The 22,341-nt window shown below is 36.1% G+C and overlaps 1 protein-coding gene across 2 annotated transcripts in view; it reads right to left on the minus strand.

Moving 5' to 3' along the window:
* Positions 1–22,341, minus strand: part of PEX1 (peroxisomal biogenesis factor 1) — a 73,838-nt gene that overhangs the window by 19,816 nt on the left and 31,681 nt on the right. Inside the window, exons 11-23 of one of the 2 annotated variants that reach the window (XM_027102446.1) lie at positions 20,866–20,962; positions 19,243–19,413; positions 17,244–17,398; positions 14,865–15,054; positions 14,271–14,437; positions 12,628–12,762; positions 9,441–9,505; positions 6,872–7,014; positions 6,687–6,790; positions 5,721–5,897; positions 4,400–4,630; positions 3,192–3,386; positions 2,788–2,918 (exon numbers count right to left, since the gene is read on the minus strand). In XM_027102446.1, the coding sequence (XP_026958247.1) occupies positions 2,788–2,918; positions 3,192–3,386; positions 4,400–4,630; positions 5,721–5,897; positions 6,687–6,790; positions 6,872–7,014; positions 9,441–9,505; positions 12,628–12,762; positions 14,271–14,437; positions 14,865–15,054; positions 17,244–17,398; positions 19,243–19,413; positions 20,866–20,962 (1,961 nt within the window). Of the gene's footprint in view, positions 1–2,787; positions 2,919–3,191; positions 3,387–4,358; positions 4,631–5,720; positions 5,898–6,686; positions 6,791–6,871; positions 7,015–9,440; positions 9,506–12,627; positions 12,763–14,270; positions 14,438–14,864; positions 15,055–17,243; positions 17,399–19,242; positions 19,414–20,865; positions 20,963–22,341 lie in introns of those variants that run through there. The other variant, XM_027102447.1, reaches the window with a different exon arrangement.

Genomic DNA, 22,341 nt, shown 5'->3' on the forward strand with positions numbered 1-22,341 from the left:
TATCAACCATAATTCCAGTTGTCTTAAAATACTGTGTCATAGAAATAACCAAATTTCCTTATCAAATGCATTATAATGAAGTTTCATCAGATCTTTAACCATGGACATTTTTAAGTCTCTTGTCGTTTATAGTTATTGTAAAAGTGTTCCTGCAAAAGTGCTTCATCTTCAATGAGACTCATGGAAAGGACTCTAACAAGAACAGGTTTCTGATAATTTTCAATTTATACCACTAAATTAGGTAAGAATTTGCAGAACTCTAATGGGGAAACTGATGGCTTCATAAAACTAACAAAAGATCCATAAAAATTAACTACATGGGACTGAATGAACTACTGAGGATCATTATAATTTTTATGACTTTGTTTGAAACATTGCTATGTTTTGTTTTTCCAGATTTAAGGAAACCTTGTTCTTTTCTCTTAAGCTATCAGTAATTTGGTAAAATATACCTTTGTGAACAAAGATGAAACATGTTTTTCTCCTACCTGATCCCTCCAGAATTCAGAATTCTTATTTTCATGGATACAGTTATTTCCATAAGTCCAATAAGAATCCTTTCTCCTCGTAACAGGACACAATTGGAAACACTGGTTATATCCTCAAGGCTTTGACTGGAATGTCTTATTTGAGAATGTGCATAGAACAGAAAAACTAGACTGTTTTAAGGAACTAAGGTTGATTTTATGGAGCCAATAGACCTCCTTGGAAAACCAGCCTGGTACCTAGCTTACAGAGTTCCCAGTAACCTTACCAGGTGAGTAAGGAAGGTTATTTCCTGGCAAGTACAAGGACTTCAGGCTATTTTGGGGACCTCTAAAAGAGAAATTAACCCAAATACAGTTGACCCTTCAACAACACAGGGGTTAGGGGTGCCAACCCCACCCCTCCACCCTCTAACCCCCTCTAAACACAGTCAAAAATCTGCATATTTATAGTCAGCCCTCTGTACCCACAGTTCTGCCTCCACAGATTCAACCAGCCATGGATTGTGTAGTACTGTAGTATATGTTTATTGAAAATCTGTATAAGTGGACCCACGCAGTTCAAGTCCATGTTGTTCAAGGGTCAACAGTACATAGCTATTGCAAGCGAAATCTGATGGTAAGTCCTTGACTCAGCTTCCTAGCCTCAAGAGGCTTTCAAAAGGTCAATCTGAGATTCCTTATGAAAATTTCCAGGAAAGGAGATTTAAAAGCATCTATATGGTCCATTACTATTCTTGTCGAACTTATGTAAATAATCAGGCCAAGTTTAGTGCAACTAGAATGAAAATAGTTTAGTCTTACTGTGGTTATCTTTGTTAGAAATGGGGGTCACTGTAGAGAGAGAAATCATGTTTCAGTAATACAGCTTTGTGGATATCAGATTCTAGTGCTGTTATCTTTGACGTCTGGGTTTCTACCTGTAAACTAGACTAGATCCTGAATCATTCTAGTTTCCACCCCAAACTGCCATGTGGATTATTTTGACTTAAAGGGAATCAAGACCCAGCAGACTTGAGAAAAGCTTTTTACCTATCCCTTAACTGCCTTAAAAGAATTTAGATACGGGGCCTGCACCAGAATGAGCTATTACCAGAGATAACTTTTTTAATCTCAAAAGACTTATCTGCATGACAGGACAAACGTCTGATTACCAAACACCTGTTCTTCCCATTTTCCTGTGAATTACCCTCCTCCCCTTTGAAGTCCAGGTCCTTATCTCTGTCCTTAGGACAGTATATAAGCCTCAACTGCCTGACTGACTTTAGTCTACTATTTTTATGCAGATCTTGAATGTATAAAATTATTTTTTCTCCTGTTAATCCATCTTATGTCAATTTATTTATTAGACCAACCAAAGAATCTAGAAGGGAAGGGAAAATTTTTCTACCCTTTCAGTGTACACATACATGTACACATATGTGCATGCATACCCCAGAATATAGCAAAATTCAACAAGTTGTAACTTCTAAAGACCAGGAATACATTTCTTTTTTTTCCCCATTTTTAACTTTCTTTAAATTGAGATATAATTGACATATAAGGTTATATTAGTTTTAGGTGTACAACATAGTGATTTGATATATGTATATATTGTGAAAGAATTACCACAATAAGTATAGCTATCATCCATCATCAACTCAGTTACTTTGTTTTTTCTTGTGAAAAGAATTAAGATCTATTCTCTTAGTAACTTGCAAATATATACTACAGTATTGTTAACTGTAGTCATCACGCTGTACATTACAGAGGAATGCATTTCTTGAATTAAGTTGAATCATTGACCTAGAATGGTTCCCAGTCTATGGGGCTCAGACTCCAAAGTTACTAGTGAGACAACTGCAAGCCTATAAATTCAAATGTATATTAAACACGGTCTACAAGTGAATAAATGTGAATGTATTTAAATGGTCTTTAATTATTAAATGAGATTAATATAAATTATTTTGAAAACAAAACAGTTACATTTTCATAATTTTTGGAAACTGTATAGTGGAATCATTTTGGGCTTCTGATTTTCCTTTATTTTCTTTGACGCTTTTAAAATTAAACCAAGTCATTAACCAATTCATCTGATTATATTTGAATTATTTATAATGAAAATTCATTTATAATGAAAATTCATTTTGACTTCTATATTCCTGAAGTTTTGGGGTATTTAAACGCATGGCTACTAAGCAAATGTTTTGAATTGCTTTTAAATAGTCAAAGTATTATTTGTGATTTTAAAAGAACTTTAAAAGTTTGAGTAACTGTCACCTGTAATAATATCTATACTTCTGGATCAGAATCTTTTACTTACAGCTCAGCAAAGTTCTTCCAGTCATCTTCACTGATGGATGGCCTTGTGTGACTGAGTGCAGTCATTAAATGTGACTGACTAATAGCCAGACTGGTTCTGATGGGGCCTGCTTGGTTAAGGGCATCATCCTCCTTAAATAAAAAAAAAAAGACAAAAGTTAACTTAGAGACATGATGGAAAAGGAAGTCCAAGTGTTAGTTCTTTTTGCCAGTTTTCTTAGGAGACTATACATTCCCTTTCTCATAAGATTACTAAAAATTGTTAGCACATAATCATTTGACTGATTGATGTGTTTCAGTCCCTTGTTTATAAAGAGAGCTCATTTACCAATCAAAAAATACATATCAAAAAGGAAAAAATTTTTAAAAAGTTTTACAATTATAATGAAGAGGAAAAAGCCATACTCCAATTTGGCTTTGGTATCTGCCTTTGATAATACTGATATCTGCCCGCAGTTGATCTCTTTGTTCCTGTGTGAGCTCTTGATAACCCTCTTGTGAGGCTGTTCTGAAGACTGGGGGTTGTGAGGACTGATCTTTCCCAGGAACTCCAGGAAAATCCCGAGTCATGGAGCTTGGTGCTGACAGGCATTGTGAGCTCTTCGTTGTTAAGCATAATAATGAGAGAAGGAAGGGAGAAGGGGAGAGAGGAAGGGAGGGAAAAAGAGCAAAGGAGAAAAAAATTATTTATCAAAGATAGAATTATGAACTTTAAGCAATAAAACTTTAACATGGGTAAGCTTACATTTTAATCAACTGAAATTAAGCAAGTTTAAAATACGTTCATATTCTATAAAGGTTCATCTATACCTATGTTGTTGAACCACCACAGAGTGAAAACTGCCAATCATACAAAGTTTTTATAATGCTTTGTTATTAAATCCACCACAAATGCCCTAATGATAGGGTATATACTAAGGTTCTGGGACATTTCTACATGTAAGTTAAGAAACAGAAAGACCAGAATTAAAACAGCTTACTATTCCTGAGAAAAAAAATGGGTTATGTTTATATTTTTAAAAACCTAATAAAGGAAATTTACCCCCAAATTACTAAATATTTGTAAAAATGTTAACCACTAAAGCAACAGTGAACCACTGTTAATTTTCTGAGATATGTGTCAAATGCTATTTTAGTTTAGATTAAATTTGGGCAATATCATTGTTTTTCTAAACATTTTCCTTGTTGAAACATTACTACTACTAAGTTTTTCACTGTGCTTATATTTTCCACCAGGAGTATTACCAATAGATAACATTTGGTTGTTAGAATTTTTGACATTATTGTACCAAATTTCTCATTATCCTCAACTGTTCTACAATAACAGAATTTAAGTTTAATACAAAATGAATCTGCTACTAAAGATGTTTTAAAGCCACTAATGAAGGGAGAAAAACCTGAAAGAAACCAAAGGGTAATCACAACCACTGGCTACTTCGGCTCCCCTTACTGCCAGCTCTGTCTTAACATGGAGTGAAAATGATTAGTGTAAGAAAAGACTGTTTTACTGAAGGACAAAACAACCAGAAAGAACATGTGGGGTTAGTTAGGACATAAATTACACCAACATACAGCTGTCTATTTCAGAATTGTACAGTGACTGCACAAGGTACCAAATCAGAAGAGGTTCCATTTCCAAGTTCTGATTCATAAGAGCTTCCAAAGTAGAGCCGGTACATATTGAATTTTGATTCATCTGGAAGCACCTCAGACATCTCTAGAGAAACAAGGGACTGCTCTAAGCCACATTCTCCATCTCCAGCTGAATCATCAGAGCCACTGCTGTGGTTAAGAAAAACCATTGAAGACAGACTCAGGTCACTATCAGAGCTGGAACCTCCATCCTAAAGCACACAAAAGGACAACCAGTTGTAAAGCTCTAAATAGTCCACAATTCAAAAATAAACCACACAGAGACAGCATTCTAATAGACCAGTACAAGGAAACGAGGCATTTTTTTTACAAAAGCTCTTATTGATTCTCTAATGGTTCTGAGTCACATCACAAAATTTTAACTATTAAAATAAGTAAAGAACATATGGAATGTGTAGATAACTTGCCAACCATCTCCCCCAAAACTAACAAAGCTAGGACTCAGACCTCGATTTTATTTTCATGTCTCTTTCAATTCACATTTTTCTACTCTGAAATGATAAAGCACTCTATAACATGGCTGATTCATCATTATAGAGTAGTTTACTTGTAAACACCTTTTTTCCCCTTTCATTAGCAGAAAAGAAACTTCAATGGCTTGCCAAAATAAATAGCAAAAACTTGGCAGTATCTAAATTTAGTCCCCGCAAGAATCTCCAACAAAATGTAGCAGAGGGGAGTATACAGTTGAAAACCCTTCCCACAAAATATATGGTAAAGTCCATAATGTGGCAGAGATCAAATTATTTTCTGCCAAAATTAAAATAGTATCCTTAGAGAAAAAAACTGATTCTAGGGCTGGAGAACAGATAAGATAAACCTAGAACATCTTGTTGTATAGGGAAGTAAGTAACTGATCAAAGGATGATGAGGACATATCAAAAGGACACAGAAGCCATCCAAAAGGGGCTCGTATTGGCCATATCTGGGACAATTTGAGTTTCAAAATAACTATCTGATGATCTTTTTTTAAAGTAGAAAATGAATTTAAAATCTCAATATAATTCTTACCTCAATTCAAAGAATACCCTTCCACACACCAACATATTTTGCCAATAGTAAGGTAATGCTAGAGAAATAGACACCAAACGCTTCATATAATTACAAATTCTCTGCAAAGCCAATATTCCAATTATGGTACACTCGACTAAAGGTAAATTTCTATACAGTTAACTAAAGTTGTTAAAAAGTAGGAATTTCTTTCAAGGTTGAAATTTTGACACTGAACTGCTCAGTATCACTCATAAGACACCATAGTAACGATCTCCTCATATAACTCACCTGCAGCCCACAGGACAGCAGCCTTCCATGTAAGGCCTCTAACTGGGCATTGTAAAGTAAAGCTTTCAGATCAGCTCCCGTAAAGGAGCTGGTTACTGATGCCACGTTCTGAAGGTCCACATCATCTGCCAGAGGTAGAGAGTCACTGAGAACGTTTAAAATTTCAAGACGTGACACCTGAAGGGAGAAAAACTAATTGATTTAACAAATAAAATTGAATATGTTATTTTAAACTGTGTCTCTTAGGATTTTTCTTATAAATTCACTTCATATATCTTATAAGCTTTACAAATAAGTTGAGGAATGTACCAGTAGGCTACATCTATCTTCCTTGGAACTTTTTCCCTAACAGAAGGAACATAGGAAAATGAATGAAAATCAACATTCTTAACAATTTAGTGTAAATCATTTCTAATTCAGACAGTGCTTATTTTCTACATTTGGGCAAATGAGCCAAGAAAGTGTTTTGAAAGAAAAAATAACTGCTACATGTGATATATAGACATTTTATACCTTTGACTATTCATTTGTCTATTTCTTCTTTTACTCATTCATTTCTAAATTTGGGAAAAAGAGCTCCATCAACATAGGACTAGGAAAAAGTCATATCTCTATGTAACATGCATAGATGCTTCCTAGTCCTATGCTTGATTCAGCATCAGTCTTCTGTCTGGATAATGAGGTGTGTGATCTTTGAACACAGGGAACATGGACATGCAATACTTGTTTTTCCAATTGGCCAACACTGAACGAGTATAAAGTTTTCAGACTTGCATGGAATGGCTGGGCCAAAAAAAGGCTTTGCATCTAATTCAGAATCTTTTCATGCTGTAAGAAAGCACTGACTAAGGCCTTTGCCGAAAGCTGGTCTTCTAAGGACGGCTTCTATTACCTGGCAGAAGTAAAGTTCACAAGGAAAGAGTATAGCATTTGTTGGATTTTGGACTCAAAACATAAAATTGTCACCTGATCAGGAGGAGGACAGTATACACATTTATCTAGTCGGCCAGGCCTGAGCAGGGCAGGGTCAATCAAGTCAGGGCGACTAGTGGCAGCCAATACATAAACACCTGGGGAGGGAATAAAAATCCTTTACTAAATCCTGGTGACATTTTGTTATAAGAAGATATTTCTGTATTTACAATTATTACCCTGTAAGCCTTCTACTCCATCCAACTGAGTCAGCAACTGGTTAACTACACGATCTGTAACTCCTGTATTATCGTGGCCTCGTCGAGGTGCAATAGATTCAAATTCATCAAAGAAGAGGATGCAGGGCTTTGCAGCCTGTGCTCTGGGGAAACAAACAGTATTTCCTATCTGAATAGAGCTTCAGAGTTTGCAAAGTAATTTCATATATATATATCTATATCTGTATACACATATACACATATATATATTTATGTATTTATTTAATTCTTCACAACAAACCCTTAAGGAAGGCAAGGCATATGTAATTATCCTTGTTTTCAGTAAACCAGGTCTTAGAGAGGTCAGGGAAGACACATGCCTTATGGACAGAGACTAAAACAAAAACCAGTCTTACTCAATGAGTGAAATGCTTCTTTGATTCTTATTACAAGTAAACTCTTTTTAATATGCTTATTGGCCACCTGCAATTCTTTTGTGCAATGTCTCTTCATGTCTTTTGTCCATTACATTTTGGCGAGCTTAGTACTTTTATTTTCTAAGGCTCTCTATAAAATATATTTTAGTTATATATATATTACATTTTTTTCTAACTTGAACTTTGACATATAGTTTTATTAATTTATTAACTAATTTTGTTTTCATTAAAAAGAAGGTAACATAAGTTCCATCTCTGGTAAAAGGATGGACTAGATGTCTAAAGAATCGCCCCTAATACAAAATATCTGTCATGGTGACGGAAAAAACCCAACAAATATCTTAGTAAATACATGGCAAGTAAGATAAATCTGGGGCCAACAACACACTGGATTACCTGTGCCTTGAACGTTTGGCAAAACTCTCTTAAAAAACCAACTAGGTCTGATGTTTGATTTATGCAAGGATTTTTAACTAGCACCCATTGTTTTCCTACCTTTACAAGACTATTCAGATTTTGTTTCTTCCTTGCTTGACTTTGGTCAAATATATTTTGTCTATGTTACCCAAGTTTCAAAAACACTGGCATAAAGTTTATAATATTATTTCACAATATTCCCTTATTATCTTTTACATTTCTGGTATATCTTTAGTCTTGCTTCCTCCCCTTTATCCCTAATGTTGTTTATTCTGCTTGCTTTCTTCTTGATCAGTCTTGCTAGAGATCAACTGTATCAGGTTTACAAAACATATTTGGGTTTGTGAACTTCTCTACTGAATTGTTTTCTATTTCACTAATTTCTGTTCTTTATTATTTCCCTCTTTATTTTCATTTATATCTGTCTTTTTCTAATTTCATGAGATGGATACCTAGTGATTAACTTTCAGTCTTTTTTCTTTTCTAAAAATTAAAAGCTATATTTTCCTTGAAATAAGTTTTGCACTATCTCACTTTTTAATAATAATTTTAATAAACAGCATTTTCCTTATTAGTGCTCATTATTTTCCATTAGATCTTTTCTTTCACTTATGATTTATTTAGTTTTTAAAAAAATATCTAAATGTATGGGGGGGCTTATCCTTTTCTTGATTATTTTAACTTGTGTTTTCAGAAAATGGAGTCTCTATGATATTATTTCTTTGAAACATTGCAATCACTATGTATGGCCTGACATATGGCCAATTTTCAAAAATGTTCCAGGTGTGCCTGAAAAGAATGTGTATTCTCCAATTGTTGGGTACATGTTCTAAATATGCTTACACCAACCTTGCTGAATATGCTGTTTAAATCTTCTAAATTTTTACTATTTTTTTAAACTATTTTTTCACTAACTAATTACTGAGAACTGTGTTAAAATCTTCTACTATGAAGGTGGATCTGTCAATTTCTCCTTGGAGTTCTATAAATTTTTGCCTTAAATATTTTGAAGTTACAGTATTAGATACAAATAATTTTATAATTGTAATATATTTCTGGTAAATTGAACCTTTTGTCAATATGTAGTTGACTGTCTTTACCTGTAATAGGCTTTTCTGGTAATATTCTTTTCTTAAATTGGGTGGTAGCAATACAAGAGTTCATTTTATTATTCTTTAAAATATGTATGTACATTATATATATTCTCCTAATTGCATATTTTATAATAAAATTTTAGTGGAATGGAACAAAGTAGCTCTTTCATTTAGAAGCTTCCTGTAATCCCATCACATTTAAGTAATTTTTTTACTCTTAAATATTAGCTTCTGTATTCATATGTATTTTTATATAAATGCAGTAATAATTATACTCTATTTTAATTACATTGACCAGATGGAATCTTAATTTATAAAAGAGATAAATTGGGGTAATTATGTGCTTCATATACTTTGAGAATCCTTGAGTAACCACTTATGATTCCACTTTCAGCATTTCAGAAATATTTCTATTGTAAATATAAAACCAAATAATTTCCAAAACTTAATATCAAAAATGTTTTATATTTAAGTGGTATTTGGTAAAACAGTGAATTTTTGTTCTTCAGTTTATTAATAACCCACATAAATCACAGGTTTCAAACATCAGTTTTTCATAAAAACCACTGAAGACCAAAAAGCATTGACTGATAAATAACCACAGAGCCAGTTACTTTAAAAAAACATTCACTGGTAACTAACCTAATAAAAATATCCCGTACAGCTTGTTCACTTGCTCCAATATATTTGCTGAGTAACTCTGGTCCCTATTAGGTAAAATAAAATTAAATTAGAATTCATTCAAAACTATCTAAAAACAAAATATACTTTTTGTTCATGACTAAGTCTAAATGCAATAATAGAAAAATTTTAATATAATTAATGGATTTCTCTGAACTACATTTAAAAAATTAATGCGGCTGGACTAAATATCATACCACAAGTTCTATACTTGGTGTTTCCTTTGCTTAGAACATTTGTCCCCAGATAGTCTCATGGCTCATTGCTTCATTTTATTTAGATCTCTGACAAAATGCCACATCCTCAGAAAGGCCTTGTCTGACAAACCCATCTATGACTCACTCCAGTTACTTTACACCTCCTTCCCTTGACTGTTTTCCTACCTAGTACCTACCACCACCTGACAGTATATTATACATTGAATGTGTCTGTTTATTGTCTCCCTCCCTCCACTAGTAGAATATAAGTTCCGAAAAGGCAGTTTTGTTCATTACTGAATCTCCAGTGCCAAAAACAGTTCCTGCTACATAATAAGTACTAAATAATTATTTGTTTAGTAAGGTAATGAATGGTTTAAAAAGGGAAAATGTTCCATTTATCTCAAATCTTTGGAGACTCCAAAAAATATGTAATGTGACATGAATTACTTTAATTAGCATCTTCAGTAACTGAAACCAATTTATTTGCTCAGAAGTTGAGGAATATATCATTTTTTCTAAAAGTCAACTGACGAAACTTTCAAAACAAACTTTACTACATATAACAATATCAATAATGAGGACAGTCTTTCCTTAAATTGGGATATTTTAAAAAACTGAATAGGCCCTAAAGTGATCTCCAATGAAAAATCATTACCTTAAAAAGACCAAAAAGTGATCAGGATATGTGACCAAAATAAAGAATTTCTAATACTCAGCCATCTAGGTAGCTATTAATATACTAATATTTGATTATATTTTCTCAGTATAGTTAGGGAACTACAGAGGATGGAACAAGAAACAACTAAGGCAAAATATTAGGAAAAAGGCAACATACTGGTGTCAGTGAAAGGGCTGTCTTTGATACATGCCTCCTGGGATCCACCCAGACCTACACAGCCTCAACTCTCTACCAAAACCTGTGCATTGAGAACTCATCCCAATTGTGATTTGAAGATTTACTAAAGGGAAGAGATAAGATGTCCTCCCTAATGGAACAATCTAAAATACAACAATATTTGCAAGTGTTAATCTTGAAAATTATATGTAAAAAAAAAAGTAAAACTACATTCTAGTGACAAGTAAAAAAGAAGAATATGGTCATAGTTATTCCAAATTTCAAAAAAAGAAGATAGGGAAATTTAAAAGTTATAGCTCTCCATCAATTCCAGGATACCCACATAACCAGCTCAGAAAATCTCATGTGATAAAAAGAGGGTAGGCATAACCCAACTGCAAATTAATAAACTGGGTTTCAGATTATAAATCAATTTTGAATAAGTTTACAATACAGGTTTCCCTCACTTTTTGAAGTTTGCTTTACACTACTTCACTTTTATTAAAGACCTACATTAGTAACTGTTTTCGCTAACAAAGAAATCCAAAGAAAATGTTCACGTTTATGAAAAAGGGTGAAAAGCGAAAAGCATTCAGTGTTTATCCCGCTGTGAGCTGTTGGAGAGGCAGAACATACCCCAGCGGCAACAGTGGCGCCACCAAGCTTCTTTCTAGGGAACTACACACAGCATCAAGCCATCATAGTTTTGAACTGTGTCTGGGAGCATCTGTGCTTTATCTCGACTTATTTTGTCCATCCATTAGCAAGATGTGTCCAATTGCTTCTTTGTTTTCTACCATTTCAGTTTACAGTAACGTTTCATAGAAACACTCTACTTCCGGATGGTGGGGGGAAATCTGCATATGATTACTTTGCCTTGAAATGTAACCACTCTTTGGCAAACAAATATTGCTGGGGTGCTGAAGCTGTACAAATAAGACAGCACATCCCAGACCATAATGACACACCAGTGGTGGAGTGTGAAGCAGTACCCAAAATGATCTGCTAGCATGTCCTTTAATGACCATACTCACCCTGTATCTGAAAAAATTTAACTTGGTGTGACACAGCAAGGGTGAAATATAGCCAACAAATAAAAACCCTAGCTTCCTGCCTTAGTGTGGTCTCCAGCCCCTAGTCTTCTAGGTTTTCTTCCCCCTTCAAGTTTGCTCTTTTTTTTGGGGTTTTTTTTTTTTTTTTTTTTTTTTAAGTTTGCTCTTTTATCTGATTATTTAGGCGTAATTCTATTTTATAATGCATGAAGATCTGCCTTAAGCAAGAACATAATAAGCCCTCCAAAAGAGAGATGCCTCATTATTCAATTTCCCACACAGTTTAACTAATAGATGGATCACTGCTCCTACTAGTTTTCGAAATATGAGATTAACCCGCTATCAAGAAACATAAATGGTGTTGGCGAGGATATGGAGAAATAGGTATACTCACTCACACACTGCTGGTAGGAATGTAAGATGGTGCGGTCCTCAAAAACTTACACATAGAATTACCATATGACCCAGAAATTACACTCCTGGGTATATATGTATTCCAGAGAAATGAAAACATATGTCCACACAGAAATTTATACACAAATGTTTATAGCAGCATTATTCATAACAGCCAAAAAATGGGAACAACCCAAATGTCCACCAGTGATGAATGGACAAACAAACTGTGGCATATCCACACCACCTTAAAAAAGACTGAATATCATCCTGCCATAAAAAGTACTGAACTAAAAAAAAAGAACTAAAAAAAAAAAAAAAGTACTGAACTACTGAGGCATGCTACAACTTGGATGAACCCTGAAAACATTATGCTAAGTGAAAGAAGCCAGACACAAAAGGTGACATATTGCATGATTTCTTTTATATGAAATAGCTAGAACAGACAAATCCATAGAGACAGAAAGCAGATTAGTGGTTGCCAGGGGCTGGGGGAAGGAGAATGGGCTGAAAAAGTTTTGCAACTAGAGAGAGGTGCTGGCTACACAGCATTGTGAATGCACTAAATGCCACTGACCTGTACACTTTAAAATAGTTAATTATGTAAATTTTCCCTCAGTTAAATAAAAAAGAAAAAAGAAGAGAAAAAAGATAAATGCCAAACATACCTTGACACTAATAAAATTCATTCCACTCTCTCGTGCAATTACTCCAGCTAGTAAGGTTTTTCCTGTTCCAGGAGGACCATACAACAGCACTCCTGTCCTTTGTCGTATGGGCAAGTTTGCAAATAATTCTGGGTACTGAAAGAAAAATATGACAAAGAGCTCAACTCTAAAACAAATGACTAAGCAGTGGCCAAAGATCAATGTATAGAAAAAAGTACTTGGGTGGTAACAGTGGCCATCTTTATGACAGTACAATGATAGAAAAAAACATTCCTATTCAGAATAATAAACGAACTCAAAGGAACTACCACAGATTTTTCCCAATTGGACCATGGAATACAGTCCACATAAAAAGCATATAAATGCATCAGAACTTCTTTCCATTTTTTCCTGTTTTTTTTTTTTTCAAACATTATAATAGTACTACATTAAGAAAATAAAACCCAACCTTTTAACAAGTATACTGCCTTCCACTTGTATGGTTCATGGGGCAAGTTATGACAGCTATGTATATTCAAATATATTCAATCAAAGGAAGAAAATAAATAATAGAGAAGCATGTGTAATTATAATCGACAGTAAAATCTCCCAAGAGTCTCAATGCTGAACAAGTAACTGACTGCTTCTAAATTATCTTCTAAATCACCAGCTTCTCAGCAAGAAAACTTTTTGAACAGGTGAGCCAAACATCAGGCTACTACTGTCAGCAATCTCCTAGTCTCCTCTATTAAGTACACCTATTTAGTCCCACGTGTTGACACAATTTCAACCTCATCTCGACCTCCATTCTAATCTGAAGGAGGCCCCAAAGTCAGCACTTACGCAGATGGCCTCACGTACCTGGCCCGGGATGTATCTGGATACTGATGTTTGGTGCCCAGACCCAGCATTTGGGGTCATGATCCGCAGGCAAGTACTTCCCACGCCCCTGTTCTCCCAAACAGGCTTTAACCCCCAGTCCTGGGCTGCACTCAGTATCTCCCAGGCCCCACCAGACAGTTCCCAGGACTGTCTGTAACTGAGGTCCTTACATGTAACTGAGATCTTTACCCATTTCTTTATCTCTTTGGATGGGCCCCTGATCTCATGCAAAGATCCTTTTCTCTCAGGTTTCTGATTCAAACACACCACCTCCTAGATTCTACTTTTGATCTTCTAACGAACAATCTACAGCTGCCCCCTCTATCCTGCTGTCTGCCTGGTCTATGCTGCCTGCTAACTCTGCCTTTCTAGACTGGCACCCAGAGTTTAGAAATCTGGCTTAATCCATCAGCTCTGTGGATCTAAATGACTCTCCCACCTGCCAGTTTATTCCTATCTGTTTCTGCTCAACCCTAGCTGACAGTTCATTTGCTTTAGTACAACCTGGATGATTCAAGAAAAACATAAGAACTCTGAAATTCACATCAAAATGTGATTACTATAAATATCACCTCAGCTTTCTTTCCAGGCAAGGAATACATCAGATACTTTAAAAATCTGTTAGAGCGCCAAAAATAGGACTGGACATTTACTTGGTAATAATAAATACTTGTTGGACCAAACGGAAGCTGGGCAAGCCAACATATACAGCCAGAACCGATGGATGACTCAGTGGTTCTTCTGGCAGTTGGTAGTGCTTGGTTTGGTTGTTTTTTAAGTACCTTGGCTGGTAACTGGATAGTATCCACAAGTATCTGCCGAACTTCATGTAATCCGCCAATCTTATCCCAGCCCAGGTCCCTAGGGTTATGCAGGTCGACATTTCGCAGAGACACAGGAATAAATCCTTGGAGAGCCTTTCGCAAGTCCAATGTTGTTAAAACTAATTCTGTTTAAAAATAAACGAAACTTTTGGTAGTCCTATTTGTATATGAATTTTCAAAACATATTGTCATACAGTTGACCTCTCTTACCCATTTTCCCCTCCCTTACCCCTTCCACCCTAGTAACCACCACTCTGTTCTTTGTATCTAAGTGTTTATGTTTAGTTTGGTTTGTTCATTTATTTTTTTGTTTTTTATGTTCCACATATGAGTGAAATCATGTTATTTGTCTTTCTCCGTCTGATTTCACTTAGCCAATCTTAACTCAATTAAAAAAAATGACATCAATTTAGCTGGAAATGCCAATTTTCTACTCAAATAGCTGCTTATTTGAATACTAAAATGGATATATTTAATTCTTACCTTACTACAATTACACTTCTCCACGACGGAAAGAAGAGTCCAAATTTTGGTTTTAACAGTAAAACTTACCTTCCCTGGTGGATATACTCTGATGAGAGAGACAAGAATGTATGGCTCGATCCATAAGCACTGTAAAATCTCTAGCCACAAACCCTTCAGTTTCTTTTGCTATACACTGCAGATCAAGATCAGTGAACTTGCTCATATCACAGTCTAGTTTATTTTTTATTACATTATACAGAATTTCACATCTTTGATCCTAAAGAAAAAAACACAAAATTCAAATTTATAGTTTTACTCAAGTGCAAATTTTTGTACATGTATTTTGAGAAATATCAGGTTGACATAATCTACAGGGACAGAAAGCAGATTGGTGTTTGCTTGCAGGTGGAGTTGGGGAGGAATGAACACAAAGGAGCAGTAGGAAACATACGGGAGGAGGGATGGAAATGTTTGCTACTTTAATTGTGATGATGGTTTCATGGTGTGTGTGTGTGTGTGTGTGTGTGTATATATATATGTGTGTGTGTTAAAACTCATCAAATTGTACACTTTAAATAGTGAGTATGTTGTCTTCAATTACACCTTAATAAAGTTGTAAAAAAAAAAAATCACATTCATAATGATTGCTCTCTTTCTCCAGTAAGAAGATTTTTATTTTGGTTCCTTTAAGGGTTGTTATTCCTATAAAACATAATTCTAAAAACACATTCAATGACCAATACCACTACCATTCTGTTATGCTTAATAACAGGTGTATTTTTATTCTTCAATAACAGTTAATTAGCACAGGGTCTGAATATTTAGAGTAGACGTAAGAATTTTAAACAAGAAGTTAAAATATGCTTGCCTGTCCCAGAACATTCTTTTTGACCGTGCTGCCACTAAAACCATCAGGATTGAAGTCTCCTGAGGAGATGATGGGCTGTATGTGCTTGTATATATTTGGTCTTTGTCTTGCTTCTGGCACAGATCTCCTAAAACCCTTAAAATGTCCTAATGATAAGAGTGATAAAGGTGTCTTGACATTAATAACAAACCCCTTTTAGCCTCACCTGAGTTTACGTTAATGAGGTGACTTTTGGAAAGCACCTAAGTATGGGGGCTGGTTGCCAGGGGAACCAACCTTGACTAGAGGATTGAAACTTTCAGTCCCACCCCCTGATTTCCAGCGAGGGGAGAGGGACTGAAGGCCGAATCAATGACAATGGCCAGTGCTTTAATCAGTCATGCCTATGTAACAAAGCTTCCATAAAAACCTAAAAGGACGGGGTTGGAGAGCTCCCAGGTTGGAGAACCAGAACACTTCCATGTGCCACCGGGCCAGGCCCCAAACTCCACAAGGACAGAAGCTCCTTTGTTTCGGACTCCATCCTATGTATCTTTTCATCTGACTGTTGATTTGTACCCTTTAATATTCTTTGTAACAAACTGGTAATCTAGTGAGTAAACTAGTTTCCCAAGTTCTGTGAGTTGTTCTAGCAAATTAATTGAACCCAAAGAGGGAATAGTAGGAACCTCTGACTTATCACCAGTCAGAAGCACAGGTGACATTGGCATCTAAAGTGGAGGGCTGTCTTGTAGAACTGAGGCCTTAACCTGTGGAATCTGATGCTCACTCTGGGTAGTGTCAGAATTGAGCTGAATTGCAGGACACCCAGTTGGTGTCCAAAAATTGCTTGATGGTGTGGGGAAAAAACCCACATGTTGGAAATGTGTGCCAGAGTCATAATGGGTACAGAATATTAGTGCTGGTAAAAAAAAAAACAGTTTAGTCAAAGTTTTAAAAGAAGAAATGCTTAAAAAAAGGTAAATATGTGAGGTGATGGATGTGTTAATTAACTTGATTGTGGTAAAGATTTCACAATGTACATGTATAGCAAATCATCATGTGGTACACTTTAAATATATATAATTTTACTTGTCAATTATATCTCACTAAAGTGGAAAAAAAATTCTAATTTCCATAGTATATTTACAGATTTTACCAATGCGAAATGAAGCAGTTCAGAATTTTTAGGGTTTTTGTTTCTTTTTAAATGGAATAAAAAAAGAAAACTTAATAATGAAAAAAAAAAAGAAATGCTGTTTTATAAAAAGACATTTCCTTGGAAAGTACCTGATAATATTTCGGATGGTTACAAACGAAAATTGTGCATCTAATAGCAAAACATTCACTGAAGGTCGATTTTTAAGAACCCTTAAGATCACTAACATAAGCATTACTTTAAAGCCATAAATCATGAATAAAATTGAAAAATATGTAATTTATATAAAAAGTGACATATGGGAATTCCCTGGCGGTCCAGTGGTTAAGATTCCACACTTCCACTGCAGGGGGCATGGGTTCAATCCCTGGTTGGGAAACTAAGATCCTGCATAACACACAGCACAGCCAAAAAAAAAAAAAGGGACATATTTCAATAATCTTCACAAGTAGTATGTTACCTGGTCGGGAGGTTGAATATGCTGGACACACTGAAATATGTGAACTCCTTGAGCAGAAACAAGTAAAGGATGTAGGGAATGTTGAGACTGGCTTGTAGCAATCAGTGCCACCAAACTTCCCATGGAAATAAACTCTTTCACCACATCGTTCAAAGCTAGAATTAAGTAATATAGTGTAAAAACTTAGTACACAAAAGCATGAAATTTTAAAATCATACATTCATTAAAAATAATACCCTAAACTTGAGCTTTAAGGTGGAGTATGAATGGAATGGCTCCTCTTTACCGTTTAAGTTAATCTTCCATTCATTCATCAGTTTATCTACTGAGGACCTAATATTGGCCAGGCTCTAGTCAATCTAATGAAGGTATAGGAAGCACTGTAAACTCTGTACACTCAGAACAATGCCTAGGTGAGGTTCCTTCATCTAGATCTTATTAAGTAAATGAAAAGGGGTCTCTGAAATAAATATTATAGAAGGATGAAAATAGAATACAATATGGAAGTTTAAGTAAGCAAAATACAGCTCATACTCCTATGACTTCCTGAACAATCTCTTTCAACCCTAGCTTTTGCAAGGTTTGGCTGGCACGAGGTTAGAACTGAAACAGGCATTAATAACATATATCCGAGTCCTGACCTAGAAATCTGCAGCATTCCCTTAAACACTAGACTAACAAGTCTTGCAGATGCTACAGGATTCCAAATGTGAGATTAACACCAGTTTACAGTAACCCAAGCCACTGTGGTTACATTTTTTATCTATTTCACCTCTTAAGAACCTCGAGGCAGCAGAAGACTGCAAAATCCTCCAACCCCCACCCTGGTCCCACCCTCTCCTTGAACCCTAAGCTCTAGGCAAAGGAGTATTGTCCAGCATACTGTGATTTCTTCTACCTCTGTACCTTTGCCTGTGGACCACACTTCCTTTGCATCTTCATTAGCCTGAAACTGTTCCATACTAACTTCTACTACTCCATCAAAACTCATCTCAGGGGGCTTTCCTGGTGGCGCAGTGGTTGAGAATCCACCTACCAATGCAGGGGACATGGGTTCAATCCCTGGTCCGGGAAGATCCCACATGCTGCAGGGCAGCTAAGCCCCATGCGCTACAACTTACTGAACCTGTGCTCTAGCACCCGCGAACCACAACTACTGAGCCCGCGTGCTGCAACTACTGAAGCCCATGTGCCTAGAGCCTGTGCTCCACAAAGAGAGAAGCCACTGCAATGAGAAGCCTGCGCACTGCAACAAGGAGTAGCCCCCACTCGCCATAACTAGAGAAAGCCCTTGCACAGCAACAAAGACCCAACACAGCTAAAAATAAATTAAAAAAAAAAAAAAAAAAAAACTCATCTCAGTTATGAACTCCCCCTAAAAGACCTTGATAATTTCCCATACCACCCTCAATTTAGTGTATGTGCTCCTATCACACCCTGTACATACTTCTAGGAGAACATATCCTACCTACCTCCTAGTTGTGTCATCCTGGACAAATTACATAATCTTTGAATTTCCGTTTACTCACCTGTAAAACCAGGAGAATATCTGCATGTAGAGTACAAAGCAACCCCCAGCCCCGAAAGGGCAGTCAACACATGGTAGCTACCATTATGACTATCAGTCTTCCGTACTAACATTGTACTTGTTTACTTTTATTTCCTCTCCAAGACTCTGAGAATATAGACTGTGCACAGAAATATTTGTCAAATGAACAAAGCAAGAGTAAATCTGTACAATTCAGCAATTTCTAATAAGTGGAGGAGAATGAAAAGGCCCCAAAGACTAATGATGAATTCGTAGAATTTTCACACTGCTCTGACTCTACTGATTTTGCTAATACAGAGCAACATTAGAATGCTACCAGAGGCCTCAAAAGCAACACATTACATAGCACATATTCTGTTCTCTAAAGAGAGCAGATTTACTACGAAGACTGGAAATGCTGTCTGATAAAGGACAAGGGCCTGCAGCCAGCGAATGAACGCGTTACGTTACCATGTGCGAGCCTCCGGCTCTGCACAGCCTCAGGACTGTGCTCGTGTTCTGGAAGAGCAGGCAGGCCAACAACGAGATCCAGGTCATCCAACAGGACAACAGAAGGCTGCCGCCACACCGCCTCTGAGAAAGCTGCCTCTAGGGCTTTCTGTATGTTTTCAAGCCTTTTTCCTTAACACAGAAGATATGAAATAGTTTTATTGTTATTTGAGGGCTGGGAAAGGTCAGGCTGCCATTGAAAGCATTAGAAAAGCTCAATATTGATTTGACTATGAAAATTCAATCAATACAGTATTTTGTTATATATATATACCAATCACTAAAATCCGTTAATCACTAACATGGTTTAAATAATACAGCCTCAAAGGACTAAGTACTGAATTTTATAAAACTGAAAAAAGGAATATGCTACTATAATTTCTATACATATGTATTTATTTATCCTTGCCTCATTCCATAGAGAACTTCAGATGGCTTACAACAAAACAGTAAAATAAAAGCAGGATGTGGGAAAATATAAATGAAAGCAGGGGATCACAAGTCAGATAAAATCAAACACAAAGGTAGCCACCTAGAGATCCTAGAATTGCTATATTTGAATCATTAATTTGGCTTCAATCATCCTGGTGAATTACAACTTAATTTTCAAAGAACAGAGAACATACCAATTCATAAACCAATATAAAGAGTTCCTGTTACTTAGTTCTCAAACAAAATTTTCACATGAGGCTTCAAGCAAGACTCTAAAGAGATGGACAATGTCTCTGAAACCACATTTATAGAATATGAAGTAATGGGTTTTCAAAGGCCATTTCTTAGTTTCCTATCATATACTATATTAAAAAGCAGAATATAATGACTAGCTGGGACTATATGGTAGTGGTAGCCAAGGGGGGAAAAATTAACTACTCAGTAAAATATTTCTGATTTTTAAAAAACTGAATAGATAATATAAATGTCAAAGATTTTCAAAAGTACAAGTGTACAGCTGACCCAGGAACAACATGGGTTTGAGCTGTGCAAGTCCACTTATATGTGGGTTTTTCCAGCAGTAAATACCACAGTGCTGTACCACCCAAGGCTGGCTGCGGACACAGAGGGACCACGTATACAGAGGGCTGTGACTCTAAGTTACACAAAGGGCTTTCGTTGCATAGAGGCTGGCACCCCAACACTCACACTGTTCAAGGGTCAGCTGTATGTGATAAACTGTAAGTCTCCTCTTTGCTGTCCCTAGCCACCCACTTTCCCTCCCCTGAGGCAGCCACCCTACATGTTTCCCAAAGCAAGTCAGAGGTAACCTATACCCATTAGAGTATATTCTAGATACTAACTTTTTCAGAGTGGTGTAAGTTGGAATTTTCAGGAATATAGTCTACAAAGAGTTTTGGCTAGGAAAAAAAAAAAAGGCCTCCATCAAATATGGAGAGTTTTAAAATTTTTATTAGAAACACTAAAAACATTCGAAAGCCAGATTTAAAATTTCTAAGTAATTTTAATGACTAAATGACCAACAGAAAAGTTAAAGATTAGGTATTTGTATTTATTAGATTACCAGCATTAAATAGTAACATTTCTTTCTACCAGAAAAAAGATTTATGTAGAGTATTACCATATTCATACCTCGTAAAGCTTTACAGTCAACTATTTCCACGTGGGCATCCAATAAGTTAAATGCTTCTTTACAGACTGCCTTCGCTAAAGTTGATTTTCCACTCCCCTAGAAAATAATTGCTTAAATTAGAACTCTCAATATATTCAGTCACAGAAATAGCCTCTGTCACTGTGATAACCACCAAGATTCAGCCTCATCAATCAAGTATATACTACACAATGTTATATAACAATTACATCTCAATACGGCCGGGGAAAAAAAGAAAATCCACATCCCTGATTATAAAATAACATTTAAAAAATAAGAAATAATTGTAAATACTTAGTAGAGAAAGGTAAAAAAAAATCTGTAATAGGGGCTTCCCTGGTGGCGCAGTGGTTGAGAGTCCTCCTGCCAATGCAGGGGACACGGGTTCATGCCCCGGTCAAGGAAGATCCCACATGCCGCGGAGCGGCTGGGCCCGTGAGCCATAGCCGCTAAGCCTGCGCCTCCAGAGCCTGTGCTCCGCAGCGGGAGAGGCCACAGCAGTGAGAGGCCCGCGTACCACACAAAAAATAAATAAATAAAAAATTTTTAAAAAATCTGTAATCGTCCCACATCACAGAATTACTGTCAACTGTTTTGCTGTATCATCCTTCCAGACACTCCACACACATTTTATGTAAATTTAAGAACATGGGATTACAGTATTCCTGAGGGTTTATAATAAATCACTGTCCTCTTTATCAACAGATATAGAGCTGCATCAGCTCCCTAGTACAATACCGCTGTGAGGATGTACTGGACCATAATGTGTTTATCAAAACCCTCCCTGCTGTATATTTATGCTACTCCCACTTTTTAACTATTATAAGTAAAGCTAAAATAAATATCCATACATATATGTTTACTTATTTGTCAGATTACACCTTCAGAATAAATTTCTAGAAGTGTAATTACTACATCAAAAGGTATACATATTTAAATTTTGCTAAACATTGCTATAAGTGCCCCTTAGAAGACTGAACACTGTTAGGTTTTTTTTTGGATTCTGTGTTCATTTTATTTTTTATAGCATCTTTATTGGAGTCTAATTGCTTTACAATGCTGTGTGAGTTTCTGCTTTTTAACAAAGTGAATCAGCTATATGTATACATATATCCCCATATCTCTTCCCTCTTGCATCTCCCTCCCTTACACCCTCCCTATCCCACCCCTCTAGGTGGTCACAAAACACCGAGCTGATCTCCCTGTGCTATGCGGCTGCTTCCCACTAGCTATTTATTTTACATTTGGTGGTGTATATATGTCCATGACACTCTCTCACTTGGTTCCAGCTTACCCTTCCCCCTCCCCGTGTCCTCAAGTCCATTCTCTATGTCTGCCACTGTTAGGTTTTTATAATTCTTTTTTTTTTTTTTTTTTTTTTTTTCCGTTTACGGGCCTCTCACTTTTTTTGCCTCTCCCTTTCTGGAGCAGAGGCTCCGGACACGCAGGCACAGCGG

Source organism: Aethalodelphis obliquidens, unplaced genomic scaffold, assembly GCF_003676395.1.
Source record: "Aethalodelphis obliquidens isolate GAN/ISIS:26980383/991018 unplaced genomic scaffold, ASM367639v1 scaffold5, whole genome shotgun sequence".
In the NCBI taxonomy this organism is placed as follows: domain Eukaryota; kingdom Metazoa; phylum Chordata; class Mammalia; order Artiodactyla; family Delphinidae; genus Aethalodelphis; species Aethalodelphis obliquidens.